At 38.5% G+C, this 22,544-nt stretch overlaps 1 protein-coding gene across 4 annotated transcripts in view; it reads right to left on the reverse strand.

Moving 5' to 3' along the window:
* Positions 1 to 22,544, reverse strand: part of Hydin (HYDIN, axonemal central pair apparatus protein) — a 380,912-nt gene that overhangs the window by 173,535 nt on the left and 184,833 nt on the right. For all 4 annotated transcript variants that reach the window (XM_013503972.1, XM_013503969.1, XM_013503970.1 and 1 more), the window contains exons 19-21: positions 9,229 to 9,467; positions 6,090 to 6,360; positions 4,112 to 4,255 (exon numbers count right to left, since the gene is read on the reverse strand). In XM_013503972.1, coding sequence (XP_013359426.1) covers positions 4,112 to 4,255; positions 6,090 to 6,360; positions 9,229 to 9,467 — 654 coding nt within the window. The remainder of the gene's footprint in view (positions 1 to 4,111; positions 4,256 to 6,089; positions 6,361 to 9,228; positions 9,468 to 22,544) is intronic.

Raw genomic sequence — 22,544 nt, forward strand, 5'->3', positions numbered from 1 at the left:
TTTCCACAATACCATAGCACAGAGCCTAATAAATTAGCAAGATCTTGTGAAAAAAATCTAGGTATCGCTCTACGAGACAAATATTTGCCCTTAGGTAATGATTTTTCTATGCTTAAAATACCCATATTGTCAGCCTGCTTATCTTGTTAGTATAGACAAGTGCTCATAACTATTTTCTGTAATTTTTCCTGATACCTGCAGGAGATTTAGAAGAAGCTTCTCACCCTGTTAGATAAATTATATTTAAATTTTCAACAGAGAAAGCCTCTGAAATGGATACTGAACTGGAAGTTTCTGGTCGGATTGGATTTTTCTCATTCTGATGTTTGGGCCCACATTCTTTCTTGTGTGCTCTGGAAAGGAGTTTAGTATCATTGGGGAAGTGACCAGAAGGCTTCATCTCTGGCCTCCAAAGATCACCTCCCTCCAGTCATTCCTGGGCTCTTCTAAAACTGCAGCCTGTTTTTGCCAGGCCTCTGTGTTTGGATTTGCCTCTTTTTCTTGCTCCAATTTCAGTTGAATCCTCCTGGTTTCGTATGCTGACATGACTTTGTCTTTCAGTTTTTGTCCTGCATAATCTTCCTTCCATGTGGTTCCTGGGACCTTGGCCCCTGGGGAGCTTGGATGGCCATTGTCCCTTGGCTGTAGCCTCTGGCGCCTGCATTAGCTCCTTGTGTACTCCAAGGACATGTCAGGGTCTGGCACTAGCCATTCAGTGCCAGTCTTCGATTCGTTCCCTCTAACATCGCAGACACCGAGTCCTGTTGCATCTGCAGGCTGCAAACCCCAGGTTAGGGAGGGATGAACCGCACATTTAGGCCTACTAAGTAGCAGGCTGAATCGAGAACTGTCTACCCAGCGACCTTCCCTGAAGGCTGCTGTGTCATTGCAGATGGCTTTGAAGTGAAGAAGCCACACTTGGCTGGTTTTGGCAAGAGGCCATTCAGAGAGTGGTGATGAGAAGGAGTTGAAGCCCAGAGAAGCTGATCTATTTTAAAATGACCCCTTCTCTCTGGGTTGTTTGTCTCCCCAAATATCAGCAGACAGAATTTGCGGCTGGAACTTCATGAAGCAAACAGGCTGAAGGTTTCAATTGACCTTTTCAATCCCACAGAGATGTACTTTCATCTCCACAGCTTATGAATGGTACAATCGTTATAAAGTAGATCACATCTGTGGAAACAGTTATAGAAAAACCCTTTGCATAGAAAGGTTTGTATCATTATATTCTAATGGACCAAAGAAGACATGCTGCCTTGAGCTGACAACAAGGAAGCAGAACAGAGAATTGAATGTCAGACAATTAAATCTGAATATCAAGACCTGACTGATCTGTTACATGTGCTGTGATGAAGTTGTATTTATTCACCATCCCTGGTACGCAGTAAACGTGGGCTGGAAATGAACAATGAAAAATACAGTAGCAGGAAAGATTTCAAGTTTCTGATATGTAGGGAAAGGAGAGAAGGATATAAACAAACAGAAGGGAGTTGTGATTATATTCACTTTTTAATTCAACAAGTAGTTACTGCCACATTCAGAATATCTGCATATTTTAATCTGGCCATGAACTCAAACAATAGGCATTTAAGCAAAAATATGCTATGCCCCCAAAAAGCATGAGGATATAAAGAGAAGAAAAAGAGCACTATCCATATCTTTTTATGAGTGTTTGTGGGCTTAGAAAAATCTAATAAAACTAAGCTGCATATTTAACATATATTATAATGTCTTGCATGGAATAGCTACTCAATAAATATGCATTGAATTTTCTCTGAATAGCTGTGTTTAGGGAAAATACGATGTCACCTAACTCGGTGCACCTGTTGCCAATAAATATCTTTCCTGATTACTTAAAAAGAAAGAATTTAAAGCAGAGTGATGAAACTTAGTAACTGTGGTTAATGCTATTTTTTTTTTCCGTTTGCAAGGCCTCATACACGCTAGGCAGTGCCCTACCACTGGGTCACAGCCCCAGCCCAACACAAACTCAGCATTTCCTTTTTACACGTGTTATAGGTTTTGTTAGCTTCATGTTTAGCCTTGCTGTCACTGAAACTCTTGTTCTACTTCTTCAATGCCGACTTTCCCCCTAAGTCTGCTCTTTGCTGTGTCTTTTCTGCCCCATACATTGTAGATGTCTAGCATACTGAAGGTACTTCAACATGATTTACTGATTTTAATTAAACCTGTGTATCTCATCTCCTCTACTGGACCGTAGTTCCTTTATTCATCTCCTCACAGAGCACCTTATGCAAGGTGCTCAGTAGATTTTTCTTTGTTTTGTTGAACGACATGTGATGGAATGCCCTACCAGAATAAATGGTCTTGAACATTCTCCTGTAAACCTCAAAGTAATGAAAGGAACTTCAGTTGATCTCCCCATGGCTGGGTAGGCTCTACCATACCTAGCACTTTTGTATGACAGCATAGATCACATGACTGGACAATGGCTTCCTTTATGCTTGGTCTTTCCAGTAGGCTGTGAACTTCATCAGGGCGATCCTATGCTCACTGCTGTAATGCCAGACCCCTGTGCATTGCCTGGGACACGAGAGGTGTGAATAAATATTCTGCTCAGCAGCCAGCTTGGCTGTCTTAATGAATAAATCTGACCATGCTACTCCCTTCCCCTAAGTGTTCCAATGGTTACAAGAAGAAAATTCAAAGTCCTGAACATGTATTACAGGCATGCCACTCACGTCTGGCTCCTGCCCCTGTTCCAGAGAAATCTCCAGTGAGTCATGTACATTCTCTGCCAAGGCGGGCTTTTCTCAGGCTCACCAGGACCTTTCCCAATGCAGGCCCTTGGCATAAGCTTTTCCTTCTGCCTACAATACTTTCCCCCTCCTTTGTCACTAGACTAACTCCTACTTTTTACTTCAATCTAAATTTGAGTTACCTGTTCAAAGAAGCTGCCTATGACCACATGTATAGCTAAGGCTATGTCTTCCAATCTATGCTTTCACACCAGTTCACAGTTTTTCAAAGCAGCATTTACACTGGGATTGAAACAATAAAATTTGAATTATTTATTACCGTCTATAACCTCTACCTGCCTCTTAGCTTTGATTATGTCTGGTTTATCAGACTTTGGGCACCAGCACAGCCCCTGAATCAGAACAGACGTTCCATACGTGTTGCTTTTGAATGGTAAACAATTCTTGAATGGAAGCCTGCTTAGGAGTAGGTCAGGTCACACATTGATATCTCTCCCACCTCTTCACCATCCCAACCCCTGCTCTGGCAGCAGCCATTCCTATCTCCCCTTTGACCCCTGACCCTCTCATTTATTATTGCCTGGCCTTAACAGTCATATGAAGTTCTGGACATCTTAAAGAATGTAAATCAGAAGTTCTTGTTATTTATTGTCTAGCAGTGCTCAGTGATCTACACAATTTAGTTTATATCTCAGCTTTTGTGTATAATTAGAATGATAACAGAACCTATAGTGTGGGGTTTTTGTGAGCGAGAGTTGGAAAATGTATGTAATGGACATAGCTCAAACCTAGTGATACTAATCAATAAGTGGTATCTTTTCTTATTGATTATGAAAATCATTGGTAATTTTAACCCAACCCTAAACTATGATGTTTATTTTACCTAAAGCAAAATGGTTGACTAAAATATATTTTCAGTGCTCTATAATATTCCTTTTTTGGTTCTATATATCAGGACTGTTGGAAATAGAATTTCTATTTCAAAGAATTATAGGTTTGGATTCAGGATTTTTAGTTGAATATGTACTGGCTGTTGACTTTTAAAAACTTTGGCTGAATAATGGTTGTAACAGGATTCCAATTAATTTAGTTTATAAAATTAAATGGTGAACATAGCTGGGTACGGTGGAGCATGCCTGTAATCCCATCACTCTGGGAGACTGAGGCAGAGCATTGCAAATTCAAGCTCAGCCTGGACAACTTAGCAACTTAGCAAGAGCTTTTCTAAAAATAAAAAAGAAAAAAGGCTGGGAATGTCGCTCAGTGCAAAGACCCTGGTTTCAGTCCCCAGTAACACCCAAATTGCCAAACAACAAACAAACCAACCAAAACACCCTGCCTAGGTCGACCCTAATCAGGGCACTTAGGCTCCTCGGCACAGCCTCACTGACCTTTTCCAGTCGGTATATGAGCTGTCTGGTGGAGAGCTGGATGAGAGGTGCTACGAACTCACAGAGGATGTTCACGGTCATCAGCAAGCTTTTCACCTTCTTTGTGCCAACCATAGCGTGACACACCAACCTTTCTTTGACTACCTGCACACAATATGGAACAACAGTTTTGGAGTAACCATAACTCAGAAAATGACTGACCAAGAGCAAACCAATTCCAGACTATCTGCTGAGACCGTGAAGGAAGACCGCATTTCCCTGAACAGTGTATTTCAGGGATTGTTCTCTGTCATACAGTTATGGTCTGGTTCATTAAATATGGCTTTGATGAATTCTGGGTTTCCTTCTTATTGCCACTGAGGACATAACCAATTTACATTCATATCTTGCTATATATACATATATAATTACATAGCAGGAGCTAGGTTAGGGGCTGGGGTGTACAAAGCAATGATGAACGAGGTGGATAAAATTCTTCATGGGGCTTGTAGTTAAATGGCAATTACATAATTTCTTATCAAACTAGTTAAAAACTGTGGTTGGATTAATTTTGTCTTTCATACTTACATATTTAAAAATCATGCACTAGAAAATATTTTTTTTTGCATTCAAGGCAATATATATATATATATATATATATATATATATATATTTCTACCTTTCTACCTTTACAAGGTAGAAAGAATCAAAAGTGAATTTATATCATGAATAGCTTGTACTGAGGAGGGCTCAGGTTTGGGATGTTAATGAATTCAGCTGTATAACACGATTTGGAAGCACATGCAGGGAAGCTTTTAGCAAAGCTTAAACTGAATTTAGTACCTCAGTAGCTTAGATTTAATGCTTTTTAAGGACATGTTCAATTCTTGATAACCACATCATACATGTGCTCCGCCTACAGGTTGTGTTTTGTGATAAACAGCTATATTCTATTCATCTCTGCATCCTCAGTGTCCAGCACAGCGTTTATCACATGGTACATAGTCAAAAAAGTTGACTGATCCCCTGAGTAACAGAGAGAAGGAACATATTATAGACTCTACAATGACAGATAAGACTTTTTTTGGCACTGGGGATGTATTCTAACTGAAAATGCTTTGTGAAAAAAATAATATAAATGAAAGTGGACCCTGTGACCCTAAAAAAGTGAAGAAATGGACCAGCTTTCCCATCTTGTCTCTGGGATATATTTCTTATTGCTTCCTCTTTCATGAGGAGAAAATTCACTATAACTTCCAAACATGGTAATACAAGCAGAAGCTCAAGCAAGCATCATTTTTCATTCACAAAGTCTGCATTTGTGGGGTGGGAGAGACTTTTAAGTGACTTCAAAAATTTGTTTTTAGTTTTTTACTGTTTCCAAACTCCATGAGGGAAATGCAATAAATAGACACATGGTTTGGATCTAGTTAAATGTTTCAAGCAGAATACGCACTGATAATGTAAATAACAGAAGAAAATTAAAGTTTCTGAAGATGAACATGACTATTTCATTGACACATACAAAGATGATGTTTTTAAATGTTATGCTATTGTAACCATTGGCAAGGGCATAAGTCAGGTATATGTTGCCATTTATGAATAGGTAAGGCAACTCTGAGTATCTATAAAATACCTTTTTGAATGAATATTAAATTAATACTGGTAAGTGTTAATAGGAATATTTGCTTTGACTACAAACTGGATGTTTCCTTCCTAAGACTTGCTGGCTGGTTACTGTTGACCCTAGGAGAGTGAGAACCTGCTTTAAACGATCCTTTAAGGTTGTGCTCATGGTAGCTATAGAAACAAACGAAACTGAGCAGAGCTGAACCTTGAAAGCAGCGGATGCTGCCATGGTAACTCAGTGCTGTCCAAAATCCTTGCGAAACCACATTCTTTCTCAGGTAAATGTCAAAGGACTCTCCTAAGAAATAGACACAGTATAGCAAAGATTTATTTAGGAGAAAAATAGCTTCTAAATGTGCTTTCCTCTTACCCTGGGAGTTGCAGAATAGCCTTCCAGAATCACATCGATTGTCTGGCCTGGGCATAGCTCCATCCTGATGGGATGAATCTGAAACACTGGACTTGATGGATCTCTGGGCCCCTGGGAGCCCTGGGATTGGAAAGGACAAGCAGATCCCTTTTTAACCTGTCCCTTCTTGTTCGGCTTGTCCTGGGGATGGAAACCCTCATTCATCCAGAACAGCTGTTGGATCCGACGTCCCATGTTGGTCAACCTGAAGCGGTAATAATAGGTATCCAGGCTGGAAAAGAAAAGGCAGGTATATTGAGAAAACTCAAGTTATGGATGTTATATCCAGCTCCATACCCTTGGGATTTACTCTTAAGGAAATACTTAAAAAGAGTAACAGGATAAGATATTCTATTTTTTTTAATGTAGAAATTCTAAGATATGAAGGTACACGGAACTATCACAGTGATGGAGTAGAGTAGCTCCTACTCAAGGGCCCGCAAACTTGGAGTCATGAACCTGGGTTTGGTCCCAGAGTTGCCAGCAGTAGGTGAGGAGGGTTTGGAAGGCAGCCCCTGCAAGGAGGGTAAGCACAGCCCAGGACACACAGACACGTTTCGAGTGGAAAGCACTCTGGTCAATGAGAGATAGTTCTGAGCTGTTCTGAAAGGGAGGCAGACTATCAACTGGAGAAGAAGCATATTTGAAGTTGTGTTGAGCAAATTTCTATGGACTGAGTAAAATGTCTCTGATAGGTTCAATTTGAAGGATGCGCTGAAAAGAAGCAACAGATATCTTTGTTTTGGTACCGGGAATTAAACTTAGGACCTTGTGCGCTGTGCCGCTGAGCTATATCCCCAGCCTGCAACAGATATCCTTTAAGCTTTATCAGAGGCCGGGGACCTCTGGACTGAAGTGGGCTCGAACACCATCCAGACTGGGCATTTTTCTTGGATAATGTACTTCAAGACGTTGCTATTTCATTCATTCATTCATTTATTCATTCATTCATGATCTAATCTACAAAAATGTACTAAAGACCTCTTGACTGCCTGGTTTTTTGTGAATAAATTAAGGTTTCTAATATTTTAAAGGTGGGTCAGATGTGTTTTGTTTGGGCTCTAAAGAATTGATTTATAGCCTTAGTTTATTTTTTTTTTTTTTTTTTTTTTTAAGGCAAAATGCACCTTAGGACTTATTTATTTTTATTTATTTATTTATTTATTTTTATTTTTTTTTTTTTTTTTTTTGGTACCAGGCATCAAACTCATGACCTCTGAGCTAAACTCCCAGCCCCTCATTTTAAAAATATTTTATTAGACTGAGATTTCATCGTATCTGCTCCTCCTTAGGAAATGACATAGCTACTAAATAAGTTGAAGCATCAAATAATCAGAAGAAATGTTTGTCAATTATCAGGTGAAACAATTTCTCTTTAAATATGTGTCTATAGGACATGCTCAGTGGAGCAAATTTTCCTGCCAGTTTAACTTTATGGCTAATGGTAGGCTTTGAGGGACATAGTAAATAATATGTGCTGTTTTTTAAACTAGGTAGGGTGTTTTCTCCTTATTCACAGTGTATCTTTGAACCACAGAAACACAGCCATCATAGAAATAGAAGCTCTGAAGATCTAAAGACATTGTTCCATGCCATGCAATAGGTGGGGGGTATATTTCTGTAGACCAGGGGTTGGTCAACATTTTCTGTAAAGGGCAGAATGATGATAATAATAACAACAACAACAACAACAACAATAACAAAAATAGTAATAATAATATTTTAGGCTTTTTGGTCTCTTTCTTAACTCTCTGTTGTAGTGTGAAAACAACCAAGGACATGCTGGCTATGTGTCAATAAAACTTTATTTATGTAAGCAGACAGTGGGCTGCAGTTTTCCTATCCCTGCTTTTGATGATTCTTCTTACTGCTGGCAACATGAGTATGTGCCAAAAAGAACAATAACATTGTATACAGAGGGGAAATTAGCAGTTAACCCTTACAGTTGTTTTTATATTCAAGGAAAACTATTAGTTAACCCTCCAATTTCAGGCAAGGGTTGGAATATCCTTTGGGACTATCTGATATTATTTATAGATTAAGAATATGGAGTTAGATCAAGTTTGTGGCACCTTATTTTTTATATTAGATTTGAGTATGTTTAAAGAAATTTAAAAATAGAAGCATTGGTATGAAATGACAAAATGCCCTAACTTTGGCCAACAGATGGACAGAAAGTAGGATTTTTGTAACTGGATGCTTCTTTGTAAACATACACAATTCAACTCTCTGACTTGCATGTTACTCAATTTGCTTTTGGTTTATGGTATTTTCAGCCAAATGCCAAGTTTTGTTGGTAGGGCAGAGGCAAGGAAGCATGGGCAGGGTTGTGGGGAGGGCTCCTGATTACCTCCAGTTACATTTTCTCTGAGCACAGTGCATATGACTTGCTTTTAGGGGCTGTTAGAACAGCAGGTAGGAGAAGCAACCTGTGAAATGTGATCACAGTACTCTTACATGCAGGTGCAAATCCAGCTGGTCCCCAGTGGTCAGTTACTGATAATTGCATGACTATCTTGAGGAATCAAAAATAAATCTCCACATGTATAGTCTACCTTCACCATTCAAACCTCAGGCTTTTTAATATCTGTACTATATTGTGCTGCTCAGAGGAAGTCAACTCCTGATATTTCAACTGTGGTATCGTAGGAGGCAAGTAGAAAAACGATACCAAAACAAGCTGCTGACTTTGTAATACCTGATAAGATATTTGCAATCAGTTTTTGCCTCCCTAGGTATACCCTGTTTAGGTTTTACATCCAGAGAGTGGTATTAGAAGGATATTGGAATCAAAGGGGAGAAATCATGGTTGAGACTCTAAATTCATTACAGAGAAGTCACTGCAAGTTAGGGGGAAGAGTACACATCCTAAGTCATCCCCTTCTCTAGTGTAATCAGACATAGATTGGTGAATATAGCCAAGCTATAACTCAGAAATGTCTTCTTGTGGCTGATGTTCCCACTGAGAAGGGGGAAAGTGAGGCTGGAACAGGAGAGGAGCTGAGCTGGCTGTCCTATTTACTTAAAAACAAGTTCCTAAAGTAGGTGATGGTGCAACTTATGAGATATCAATAAAAATCGGCCCATCATAGTTCCCTACCTAAAATGTGCTCCCAAATTGAGTTCCGGAGCAAAGGGCTTATCTGAAACAATGGTAGAACCAATTCCTGAAGCCTGGACAGGAATCTGATAGGTGTTGCTGTTTTCAATGTCCAAAATGACTGTGTCCTTGAACGTCAGAATGTCATTCAAGTTGGCAGTGAGCGTCAGGGGAACATTAGCTTCCTCGGGAACCGTGCCTTCACTGGGTTCAATTGTCCAAAGGGAGTTTTTGTTTGCCTGCAACACAAGACCACAAGTTAACAAGGACGATATTCTTGGCTTTTCGTTCTGTACATATTAAAGTCCTCTGTACTTCACATGGTTGGCATCACAGAAGTCAACATCAGAGACAAACATTACTTTTTAGAATCAAAGCAGCTGAATGTTTGTTGGCATTTCCTTTTTCAAAAAGCTATCTGATTCTGAAGAGCAAGCCTCCGATTCTACTTTTGAATGCTCTGTGAAGATTCTTTACATCTCTTTCCCATGATGACACCCCAGTTTTCTAAGAAGCATATACTAATTATCTGCTCCAGTCTCCAAATTCTGAGATAGCAACACAAGGTACCGCGTTCTTTATGGAATTTGGAATTTTAAAAGAAATGCTTTTCAAATGCAAAGTTGCTAGCATTTTACAGTGAAGATGAATAGCTTTTATTAATGAACACAATATAGGAAGTGACCCTGAATTCTACTATTTCATAGCAATTAATAAGATTTAATTAGCTAAAATTCAAAACATCTTGAAATACACGATAGGGCAGAATTACAGAGCTGGAAATGACTCCCACCAATCTATTCCTTTTAACTGCTTAGTGCTTTACAGCTCACTCATTTTCTTCCTCAAGTTCTTTGGCAAAATAACATCATCTCTGACCGTCACATCTTATATAGCAAACCTAGCTCTCACACTTCTGTTCATCTTTACCTTCATAATTTACTTATTTATCATCCTTATTGCCTGTCTCCTTGTACTACAGGTACTCTGTAGGGACTTTTGTCTTTTCTTTGTTTGTTTACATTTGTTTAAATACTGTGAGCATCTATAGCTCTGTGTGGTATAATAGTAGGTGCTTAATAAATATTTGACAGTGAGTGCATTTAATTATCTTTATGGTAAGTAACTTATTTCTTCTAAAAGATAACTTAGTCCAGGTTCTAACAACTCAAACCATTAGACATTTCTTCTTGTGTTAGGCAGACATATGCTTTCTTTGAACCTTCTGCACATTGGTTTTTGGTCACTTCCGGGGAGTGATATAGGATAAATTGAGCCTATTCCTTTTGCTTACCCTTTCATATCCTACATCCCAGCTTCAGAAGAAAACCTCACATGTTACAGTCAGACTCCAAAGTGAGGTTAAGGTGTCAAATTAGAAAAAAAGACTCGTGCTATGAACATTTGGTTCAGTTTTGAAGTATTTCTGCTTCTTTGATGGCAATCTATTTTCTTTTCTTTTAAAAAGGAGTAGTAAAAAAAAGAACAATAGCAAAATGCCAACATCACAGACATAAACAGAACAAAGCAAGAATATTGAGAATGATATAGGGTTTCAAAATAAAATGATAGGAATTAACAGTGGTTGTTATATTACATATTGTTATCTTCAGTGAAGTTGCTCAAATTACCAGATGTAAGAATGGAAGACTATTCAGACCACTAAAGAGAATAAAAAAATTATTTAAAAAAATTAGAGATAATACAGAGTTTCACTGTACAAGATGGTAGGAATTCACCAATTGTATTGCATATTGCTGTCTTCAAATCAATTGCTCAGATTACCAGATATAAACATGAAAATTGGTCAAAATAAAATTTTTTTAAAGCATTAACTATTCCTTTCAGTAAACCACCAGATGTAAGCAGTACAGTTATCCCAGTTTTCCTTCTACATACATATACATTTTTTTTTGCATTCCTTTTTTCTTTCTTTTTCTTCTTTCCCTTATCCCAGTTGTTCCTTCCTTTGAGCAGTTTCTTTCCCTTTCATATTATCTATTGTATGTTTTGGGTTTTATTTATTCTTTCAGGTTCTTACACTGGGGAGACAATATGATGTTTACACATGTGCATCCGATATATTTCACTTATAAGTGTGGTCTCTAGTTGTATCCATGTACCTATAAAAGCCTCAAGTTTATCTTTTTTATAGCTGAGTAATACTCCATTGTATAAAAATACTGCATCTTTTTTTATCCATTCCTCATCTGATGGACATTTGGGTTTTCCCCAAGATTTAGCTATGACAAATTGTGCTGCTATAAACATGGGTGCACATATATCATTGTGGTATGATGTTTTTAATTTTTCTGGGAAAATACCCAGAAGAGGAATAGCTGGGTTAAGTGGGACTTCTAATTTTAGTTTTGTGAAGAATCTCCAAACTGATTTCCACTGTGTTTTCACCAATCTACACTCCCACCAACAGTGGAGAAGGGTTCCTTTTCCGCTATGGCCTCTCCAGCATTTGGTATTGGTTGATTTTTTTGATGATAGCCATTCTTTCTGGGGTGAGATAGAATCTCAGTGTTGCTTTAATTTGCATTTCTTGAGTGACTGATGAGGTTGAACATTTTTTCATATATTTATTCACCATTAGAATTTCTTCATTTGAGAAGTGTGTATTCACCTCAGATTGATGGCAATCTATTTTCTCAGACTGCTTTTAAAATTTTGTCCTTGTCTCTTAATGATGATAGTATAAGTTCATTATATCCAGCTCTGGATTCATTTTCACAGTCTTCTTGGAATCTGCTATCTTTCTGGAGTCTTTGGTTTCATATCTTTTATTCCTGAAATATTACCCACCATTCCCTGTTTAAATATTATTTCTGCCTCGCTTTCTCTTTCCCACTGTGGCAAAACACCAGTTATAGGTGTGTCTGACTTCCTAGTGCATCCGCTTTGGCCCTTGGCCTCTAATCTGCATTTATTTTGCTCCCTCTGCTTCAAATTCTTCTGAATTATCTTCCACTTCACTAATTCTGTCTTCAGTTGTGTATAATATGCTGTTAAATGCATACATTTTGTTCTTAGCTTTGGTGTTTTTCTTTGCACTTTATCATCCAGGTCTTTTATGTCTTTTTATAAGATTTTCAGCCTTCTGGGAGCTTTTACAATTCTCAAGCTTTTGCCTTTAACTTACTAGCTGCTCCTCTTTTTTCCTTCTAGTCATCTGTAAATATGATGAGCAAATTATTTTTTTAGGATTTTTCAGTAAATATAGCAAACACATATTCAGTGGCCATGAGGTCCAGGTGTGCTGGAAAACATAAAAATGCCCAAAGCACATTTTCTTCGCCTAAGAAGCTGACAGTGATGACATTCAGGGGCAACAACACTCAAATGACAAAAATGCAAGTCAGAAGGAGGCTGGGGTGAATGTGCCCCGGGGAAATCTAGAGAACATGATGCTTTTGTGGAGCAGAGGATGTTAAAACCCTGTGGCTGTGACGAATACACCCTATACATTCTCTTCCCTCCAAATGTGAAATCAGAACTAATTCTCAAATGGTGTTTCTTGGTTATGTTACACTATTGATTTAAACATTTTAATTTATTCTACTCTAATTATACACATAAATATCTGAAAATTAATAAAAAGCATCCTGCCCCCCCATTTTGATTGCTATTTCCTTTAAATCAATTACTGATAATCATTAAGCATTAGCCTTTTGGGAAAGGGCTGAAAAAGAAAAGTGGTGGAAATCATCCAGAAACTTCAAGGATAACGACTGGAGGAAAAGCTACACTCTCCAGTTCACTGGAGAAGGGCTCGATGGTTCTCTGGTAACTCTTCTCCGGCTCTTCATACCCTTCCAAGTATAATGGCTGAGAAGAAGCCCTCTAAAGTAGAGCATACAGAAGAAAACAGCGCATTTAGAAACAAAAGTAAAATTTACTCTATGAGGTGGACTTTAGAGGCTATTCCAGTCTAAAATTATCCTAGTCTAAATTAATTTCTATGGTATATTCCTAGCAAAAGGAGAAAAAGAAATATAATAACACATAGCATCATATTAAGGGAAATAAATCAGAAACACAAGCTTAGATACAATATGGTTTCTCTCATTTGGGTAATCCAAAGTACAAATAAGGAGCAAAATAAAAGACTAATAAAAAGAAACAGCGAGATGTTTTGCAAATGGGGAAGGGACCAAGAGACCAAGGTAGGAGGAGGGGGAAAGGGACGTAAAGAGATTTAAGAAGCATCCTGTACATATGCCAACTCCCCCTCTGAATGTAATCATGCTATACGTCACAAACATAAGGTAAGAAACCCCAATAATAATAAAAATGGGGCCAGGGTATCTAGAGATGGAGGGAGAGAAGTGGGTGCGGAGGGGAAGGAGAAAAAAAAGGACTGAGATATGTAAAGTACATGTACCTACCCTCTAAAATGAATGTGAACATCATATACTCGCAACATAGACTGTACTAAACAAACAAACAAACAAAAACACCAGAAAAGTGTAGTTCTATGGGGCTCAGGTACAATGGAGGCTATGAACAAGAAACTTCCTGATAAAATGGCACTGGTGATTTCTGAAAATGAGAACGTACATTACATTACAGATTATAGGCAAGAGTTAGAGACTACAACCAGGCAGAATCTTACCAAACTCCTGGCCTGGCTCCAAGGCAGATTCACAAACTGAATTGGTCAATGGGGCCCAATAGCCCCTCTCTTAAGATCTGCCTCACAGGTACTTATACAAGGAGAATCTAATACTTAAACCAAAATGCCAATTTCCAAATTTGCAACTGAGGACAAATCCTGTTAGATAGACCAAAATGATTGTTATATTTCCTCCTAGGTTGAAAGTCTACATGGGAAATAAGTAAATTGTATTTGAATGCAATTAAATAAAATGAATTAAATAAAAACAAAGAACAACATTTTTAAGATTATTATATAATGAGGATGTATATGAATGATGATGAGGAAATTTTATTTTAATGTTGGTATTAAGGGAAATTGTAGGTTTAAATTAAGAGTCTTAATAGTGCTCATGATCTTTGAATGTGGAACATCCTTAGTGACATAGAAATGGAGGAAAATAATTAAGCCTTAAATATTATATTAGATAAATTAAGATTGGGAGAGAGATATTTGTAACAATTGTATTTAATGGACGTATGGAAAAAAATGCTGGATCTTGCATGACTCAATCTGTTTTTCAAAATTTTCTCTGAGGGGGCTGGGGATTTAGCTCAGCGGCAAAGCGCCTGCCTGGCAAGCGCAAGGTCGTGAGTTCGGTTCCCGGTACCAGAGAAAAACCAAAATTTTCTCTGAAATTTTTCTCCTCACAGTAACTTAGCCCTATGAGAGTATTAAAATATTATGAAAACAGTAAGCAAAATCTTTTTCCTGAAAATTAATACATTTAGTAATTTAATAATGTATTGGTAAAATATAGGAATCCTTATAAGTTTAATCTGTAGGAGTGTAGATAAATTGTTAATGGCAGAAGCAGCAGCAAGAATCAAATACCATAATATTCTGTTCACATTTAGGTTTAAAGGAATGATTTTTTTCATAATGTACCAAAACATTTTTTTATTAGTCTCAAAGTGAAAACACTAAAATTCTCTAACACATGAATCATAGGAGATGACACAAGGATCAGTTTAAAAGAGCGATACATGCAGATTCAATTTTCAATAGATATTTTAAAATAGATTGGAGCAGCTTCATTTCATCTACTGTTTTTATTACAGTAGATCAGAGTCCTTGACTTATGTCACGTTCAGTCTGACCTACACAATCAAAGCAATACATGGAAATAGGTTTTCCTGCTTGAACAAGCAGCCCTTCTCTTTTCTTAGAAATACTTGTCTTTCTTACTTGCAGTTTTTAGAATTTAGGCAGTTATTTTAGATAAGGTAGTGGTAGCTGCTATAACATGAAGACCCCTAATGTTCGATGGTTTAATTCAATAGGAGCTTATTTCTGGATCACACGAACTCCAGTTGGTGACAAGAGAGAGGCGCGGCTTCTATTTCACTCATTTAGAGTTCTCAGTTAAACAGATTCTGACATATTTAACTGTGGCTTCTCAGAACACAGAATGGAGGTCAAGTGCTAGGATTTATGCACCATGCCTGGAAGCAGGGTACAGCCCTTCTGTCCAATTCCTTTGGACAGAGCTCAGCCGTGCAGCTGCACCTACCCCCAGGGAAGGCTGAGAAATGTAGTTCAGCTTTGGGTCCAGAATGAAGGGATCAGATAGGTGTGGTCAGCTGCTTCTTGCTCTCTGACAAAACCACCTTATTGGTAGAGACCCCTGCACATCACCAGCCAGTCTCCCAACTCCAACTCTCCCGAATCTCAGATTTTGAAAGGTGAGAAGGCTCTTCTAGGAGAGAAACTTTGCATTTGAAGTCCTATAGGAATTTTGGGCCCAAAGTTCATATCCATCTGCTATTAGGACAAGTGTGTGTGTGTGTGTGTGTGTGTGTGTGTGTGTAGGGGGCAGCCAGGAGAGAAAATAAGAAAGTTCTAGGTAAGAAGATCTCGCTCCATTAGCCTTTCTTCCTGCATTTGTGGCCTTAGAGAACATTCTATCTAGTTTTGCTTACTTATGAGACTCAGCTGACAATTAAGACATAAATCAATGTCATTTTTGTCCTTTTATCAAAAAGCAAGGTGTCTTTTGAGCAGTTCTGTCAATGACATTTCCCCAATTCCAACCTTTTGTTTTCTTCCTCTAGCCAGCAGCACAGGTCACTCCTGTACTCACAGTGAAGTGAGGATGTCGTCAGCATAAGTGCTATTTCAAGTCAGGGGACATTAGTTTTCGATGGAGGTGAGCCATTTCCATTCTGAATCCTGCTGACATAGGGTAGGTGCTCTGAAAAGACCCGAATTTGCTTTCCAGGGCTGAACTGGTGCGTCTTCTTTTTGATGATGCTTATTCATCAATATGTGGCATAAAATCAGACAGCAAAATATATCATAAAAATCCAAGAACAATGCACACTAACATGGCAGATGCTGAAGTCTTGGGCCATCCTTCAAAAGTCAGGCTGTAAACTGGTGAAAGTCAGGCTGTGAACTCTCACGTCGTGTGTCTCTGGAATTTGACTTTCAGTGTGTCCTTTGCTTTAGGGGAGGGCTTAGTCTGTGTGACATTTTTTGTTATTAGTAATTGAGGCAAGTTAGACTACAAGAGAATTGGGTAAATGACAATTAGCCTAGCATCGGAGGGCTTTTTGTAAACTTCTTGAAACCACAATACAGCAAGGTGGCACAAATGGGAATAGGTTAGGAAGGAAGGCTCTGAAGGAAAAGGGATGTGGATTGGATTCCTGCTCTGCTGCTTTCTGGACTAGACTGTGGTGGGGGCATCGCTTACCCGTGTCCCACCTCAGTTTTCTCCTCTGTAGCTCAGGATACTGATTACGTCTTCAGCAGAGAGGTGTGGTGATGGTTAAATGAGATCATGCATATAAAAGCTCAGAACAGTATCTGCATAGAGTAAGTTCTCATAAATGTTGCCTACTATTTGATCTGCAATGCCCCACATGACACCTAAGTATGGGCTTAATAGCGTTTGCAAAAATAAATGACAAAACTTGGCAGAAGAGAAGCAAGTGGGGTGTGCAGTAGGTAGAATTCTAAGATGGCCCCAAGGTATCCGTCTCCTGGGGTACAAGGATCTTTTCCCAGCTAGTCAAATTTTAATCTAGGTGCTGCTGTGGAGGGATTTCGTAGGTACAGTTATGGTCCCAAACCAGTTGACTGGTCCCAATTCTCCTTAGTAGGCCTGACTTCTCAGGCTGGGTGGGTTCTTCCTAGTGTGGTGACTGACAGACATGAGAGAGCCTGTGGAAGGTGCTGCACATCAGGGAGCTGTGGATGGCTCAGGAGCAGCTGAGAGCAGTACCTAATAGCCAGCAAGGGAAGGAGGCCTTTATCATTCAGATGTAAGGAAAGAAATTCCACTAGGAACCCAAGGGATCAAGAGGTGGGCCTTTCCATTCCATGCTTCCTGTAAGAAATACGGCTTAGCTAATACACTTTTTCAACTTTGTGATCCTAACGAGAGGTTCTAACCAAGCCATCCCTAGACCCTAACCCATGGAAATGCATAGTTAATTAGTATTGTTGTAAGCCCTGAAATTTGTGGTAACTTGTTACCCAGCAATAGAGGACTAACACAAGGTTTCATATATTTGTTTCAAAGATGATAAAAACAAGCCTTCCATTAAAACTTTAGCAATAGCTGCCTCTGCCTTTTCTGCAAATGAGGACTGGAAAGTCAGAGTCGTTTCAGGGGGAGGGGCATAAAGAACCTGTACAGGAGTGTATGGCTGTGAAAGATGGGGAGTGTGTGATCTTTTGCAGTGTTAAATTCTGTGCCCACTGGTGATTGGCGTTAAGCCCTACTCTCTGAGGTTTCACATACATAAAGCTAACATTTACTTTTTATTTGACAATAGGGCATCAGAGCATTTCTTATGCAGCACTCAGCTCCCAAGGTGAACTGGCCAGAGCTTTTATAAGTTTCTTTATTGTGCATTTCATATTTGCCCCAAAAGGTAGAAGCAAATGCCATTGTTTGCACATGTCACATCCACAATAACTGAAAGTGTGAATATGCCCAGACAGCACTGCTATTCTGTAGTGCTAATAACTATGAAGCTTGTAGAAAACAACACCTTGTGCTTATTATTATTATTATTATGTTCAAGAAATAACTCATTTGGCATTTGAAATCTGCAAGAACTTCCTTCCATGGAAGGAAAGAAAGCAAGTAACTGCAGGAACCAACATACAGTGAGGGATTTCTGTGCATTTATACCATTATCTCAGCAGATAATCAATTCTTTGTGAAACAAGAACGGTGAGGAGTCACCAGGGCCTGTCTTCTTTTCCTCTTCTAAATAGTATCTCTAGTCATACAGTTCTCTTTCCCCAAGTGAGTCACGTTGCTTCTTAAAATAATGAACTGCTAATTACTGTAGGAGACGAGGTGAAGAAGAATGGGAATTAGAATTTTGCAAGGCAGTGCAGAGTCCTGGTTAAAACTTATGTGGGCTTTGGAGTCACAGGACCTCATGGTCAACCCTGGACTCTGTCATTTATAGCCAGGTGAATTCAGGCTCACTTTAAAAGTCTAGGCTTTGGTTTCCTCATCCTTTAACTGTGCTTCATGCAGATGAATTAAAACAAGTGCCAAATACATAGCACCTTGTCTTCGCACGGAGTAAATATCCAATAAATCGTAGCCCCATTTATATTATTTTCCAAAACTTCGTAATTAATTCCTCTCCTGTCTGGCACCCTCCCCAGTCTACAGCTATGACAGGGCTATCTTTCATAGCTCTGACACCGGTCCTCTCCTGCTGAAATTCTGGATGGCTCTCTAATCTCTGGCTCAGTGATGCTAAGTCTTTTATCTCCTTCAAGAAAGCCATGGTACCCCTTTACAGAAAAATGCACGTACAATACGCACATGCACACTCACCCATAACAAGTTGCAGAGATCATTGACCCCTAAGTGTGGCAGACATTTATTATTTTCTTTTTGATTAACGTACAAGCTCAATTTTTATGTTTGAGGGGCCATTATTTTGCATGCATCTTGGTAGAGGCAGGATCTCACTTCCTTTTGAGAAGTCACCCAGGTACTTCACAAATATCAAGGCTCAAAATCAGAACTGATATACAAGATATGCACCTCCAGTCTGGAGGATTTAGGCCTAATTCTTAAAAGGGGGCTCCAATATCTTTTCCAAACTTACAGGAGAGTTGGTGATTCACCCTTCCCAAGTGTATTGAGTATCATCACAGCATCTCAGTGTGCTGCTCTTGGAAACACATCCCTATTTCTCTGTCTCTTTTCTTCTTAGCCTTCAAATCTCCCTCAAATCTTTTGATCTATGACACACTTTGACATAATTTATCATTTATTCCTCTTTGCTTACATCTTATAACCTAACTGTATTGCTTGTGTACTCATTTATTTTGTAAGATATGAATTCTCAAGGAAAAAAAAAGTTCCGTTTACCTTTTGTCTCTCCCTTCAGTCAGCTGTGTACCAGGGATGGGGACAGGGCTCAAAAATGACACTTGTTAGCCAACATATATGCAAACTATTCAGTCTCACCAGGAAACCAAAGAAGCACAAACTTAAATAACAATTAAAAATTTAAAAATCTTCTAGATTGGGCAAAAACAAGTATTGGCAAGGGTCTGGGAGAGAGTGACATTCTTTGACACTGCTGGGAGTTCAGCATATAAATTGGTACAAAATTTATAGGAAGAATTCATAAGATGTATTAAGACTTTTAGTCTCATTCTTGCTGTTTGACACAGTAATTGAATTTCTAGGAATTTAGTCAAAGGAAACAGTTAAGAGTGTGAGTTGTAATTAAGATACACACATTGTTTACAGCAGTGAAAGACAATCTATCAGTAGGGAGTTAGTTAAATAAACTATGCTGGAGTAAAATGGTGCAATAAAATCAACCAGTAAGAATAATCTGGGCCAGGCGTGGTGGAGTACACTTGTAGTTCTTCAGGAAGCTGAGGCGGGAGGATTACCATGAGTTTGAGGTCAACCAGGACTACATAGTGAGTTCAAGTTCAGCCTAAACTACATAGTGAGGCCCTGTTTACAGAGGAATATTCCTTAATAATTCATATTAAAAGTGATGACAATATATCTTGAGTGAAAACAGCTGGTAACAAAAATAGCACTAGCCCATGTGAGGGGTCAGAATCCACTGGTAAGCCTCATCATACACAGGAAAAAAGTCAGAAGATGCACGCAATAAATTTAATGGTGGTTACCCATGTGGTGGGAGTCTGAGTGATTTTTCCCCTTATTTTTGTCTGTTTTTTCTATAAAGATAATGTTATTTGCATAACAAGAGGAAACACATACTTAGATTTATTGAATAAGTGACTCCTACTATCGGGATATGGTCATTCTCTTTTTAACTGTACTGTCTAATCTCAGTCTTATTCTTTCTGTCTTTCTTAAAAGCTTAGAAAGAAGAATATATGTAAACAGTGTAAAATCCAAGTGGATTCAAAGGTTGAGGTCTACCTTTCTTGCCTTTGAATGACCATGATTCATCACCCTTACAGGTAGCCATTGTTAGCAATTTTTTTTGTGTATCTTCCCAGATATATTTTTTGGCTAAAAGAAAAAAACATATTTGCATACACATTTTTTCCTTTCATAAATAGTAGCATACTATACAGACTGTTCTGCATCATGGTTTATTATTAATTAATTATTTTTGCCTTACTTTTAACAAATGCATACATACACACATTTTTAAAAGTCAAACTCCCAGCTGTGTGTTGTGGGGTATATCTGTAATCCCAGCTACTCAGGAAGATGAGGCAAGAGGAGCTCAGGTTTGAGGTCAGCTGGGACAAGTTAGTAAGACCCAGAGCCAAAGTAAAAATTTGCAAAAGGGCTGGGGAAACTGCCTTTTAATACTTTCAGGAACACTATACTTTTACCAAATGCATACATACACGTATTTTTAAAAGAACACTTCCTATTGGTTCCCTCTTCTTGAGGCAAACCTCTCCAGCAGCCATCTGCTCTCCAACTCCTGTCCGCACAGGCTGCCTGTGAAGGCTGGCATCCCAGGAATGCCCCACTCTGCCCTCCCCCACATCCCTTCAGAATCTCTCCTCTGTTTGAATCTGTTTCCCGAGTCCCATGTTTCTTCACTGTCACCATATTTTCTTCAGTTACTGCCTAAGACAGGGAACACGGAATGTAGATGTTGTGAGATTGTGCCTGTCTGAAATGCCTTTATTTTACTCTTACAAATTGCTTAGTCTTTCACTAGCTGATGAATTTAAGAGCACGACTTACTTTCCTTCAGAAGGCTCCCTGCCCAGTATTTCTGTTAAGAAGCCTGATGCTACTCTGGTTCCTAATGATTTTGGTTTTGATCATTAAATTTTTTCTTAATCTGGAGGTTTCCATAGCTCTGCAGCTTTATTATCATGTTTTTGTTCAGCGTTCTAGCATTTAATGATATTGTACCTTGACACGAGCCGATTTTCATCCATTACCTGGCACAGTTCCACAGTCATTTCCGCAACTTCCTCTCTGCAGCTCTGAGCACATTTCCTTCGGTCCTTTTCCGGGATAATTTCTTCTGTACTCTAAAAGTTGCTCTTTCTAGGATACATACGAGGCTCTTAAAACTCCTGAACAAATCATCTACCTGCCTGATCTTCCCTAATTTCTAGCTTTTGGCCTTGTTTTTCTACATTCTGATAGGTCTTCAGTTTTGCTTTCTAACTACCCCATCAGATTTTAAATTTCTGTGATTCCATTTTTAATTTATTTGAGTACATTTTTATTATTGTTCTTTTTCAAAAATATTATGAACGCAAAATAATCTTTCATTTTCTTGAGATCAGTAACTGTCATTTGGTTTTATTTTAAACTTTCTTCTTCCTGCATTGTCTTGGTCCCCCCCTTTTAATGTTCTTTGGTTTCTTACTTCTGCATTACAGGCATCATGGGTAGAGCTTGGTTAAGTATTTACATTTAAAAGTAAAGCACTAAAACCTCTGTGTGTTTGGATAGCACGCAGCCATGTCGGCTGTCAGATTATTATTCCTTTTAAGGTAAATTGTTTTCTTCATCTAGATGATTTAATATCCACCTTTTGATTTTAAGCAGCTTTATTATAAGGTACCTACATGTTTGTTTTTTTTTCTGGTATTTACTTTGCCTGCTTTTTGAATATGTTCCTAAATATCTCAGCCATTATCTATTCTCCATTCTTTCTTCTTCTTCTTCTGGTATTCCAATAAGGATATCCCCTGTGTTTGTTTTCTTTACCATCTCTTCTGTAGTTTTCATCCTCTTCTGTTTTGCATGTTTCAATTTGGATAGTGTCTTCTTTTTTTTTTTTCTGGTACCAGGAACCAAACTCACGACCTTGAGCTTGCCAGGCAGGCGCTTTGCGGCTGAGCTAAATCCCCAGCCCCTGGATAGTGTCTTCTGATTTATCTTTTGACATCCACAGTTCTCTATTAGGCTGTGTGTACAATGCAGTTAAACCATTCTGTTAAGACCTTAATTTCAGTTGTGTTTTTTGGTTCTATAATTCCCATTTGTTCCTTTTATATTCTAATTTCTACTGAATTTTTAATTCTTGCCTCTTACTACCTTGAACAGATTAAGTACATTTTAGTTTTCTACTATTGTCTCACACACTTGGCTATTTCAAAATTAACTGCTGGACTTTGAACATAAAAATTGTACTGGTATTTTGAGGTCCTACACAATGATTTTTTCCTTTGATGATGCTACACATTT

The sequence above is a fragment of the Chinchilla lanigera genome, unplaced genomic scaffold, assembly GCF_000276665.1.
Source record: "Chinchilla lanigera isolate Chin_1 unplaced genomic scaffold, ChiLan1.0 scaffold00083, whole genome shotgun sequence".
NCBI lineage: Eukaryota > Metazoa > Chordata > Mammalia > Rodentia > Chinchillidae > Chinchilla > Chinchilla lanigera.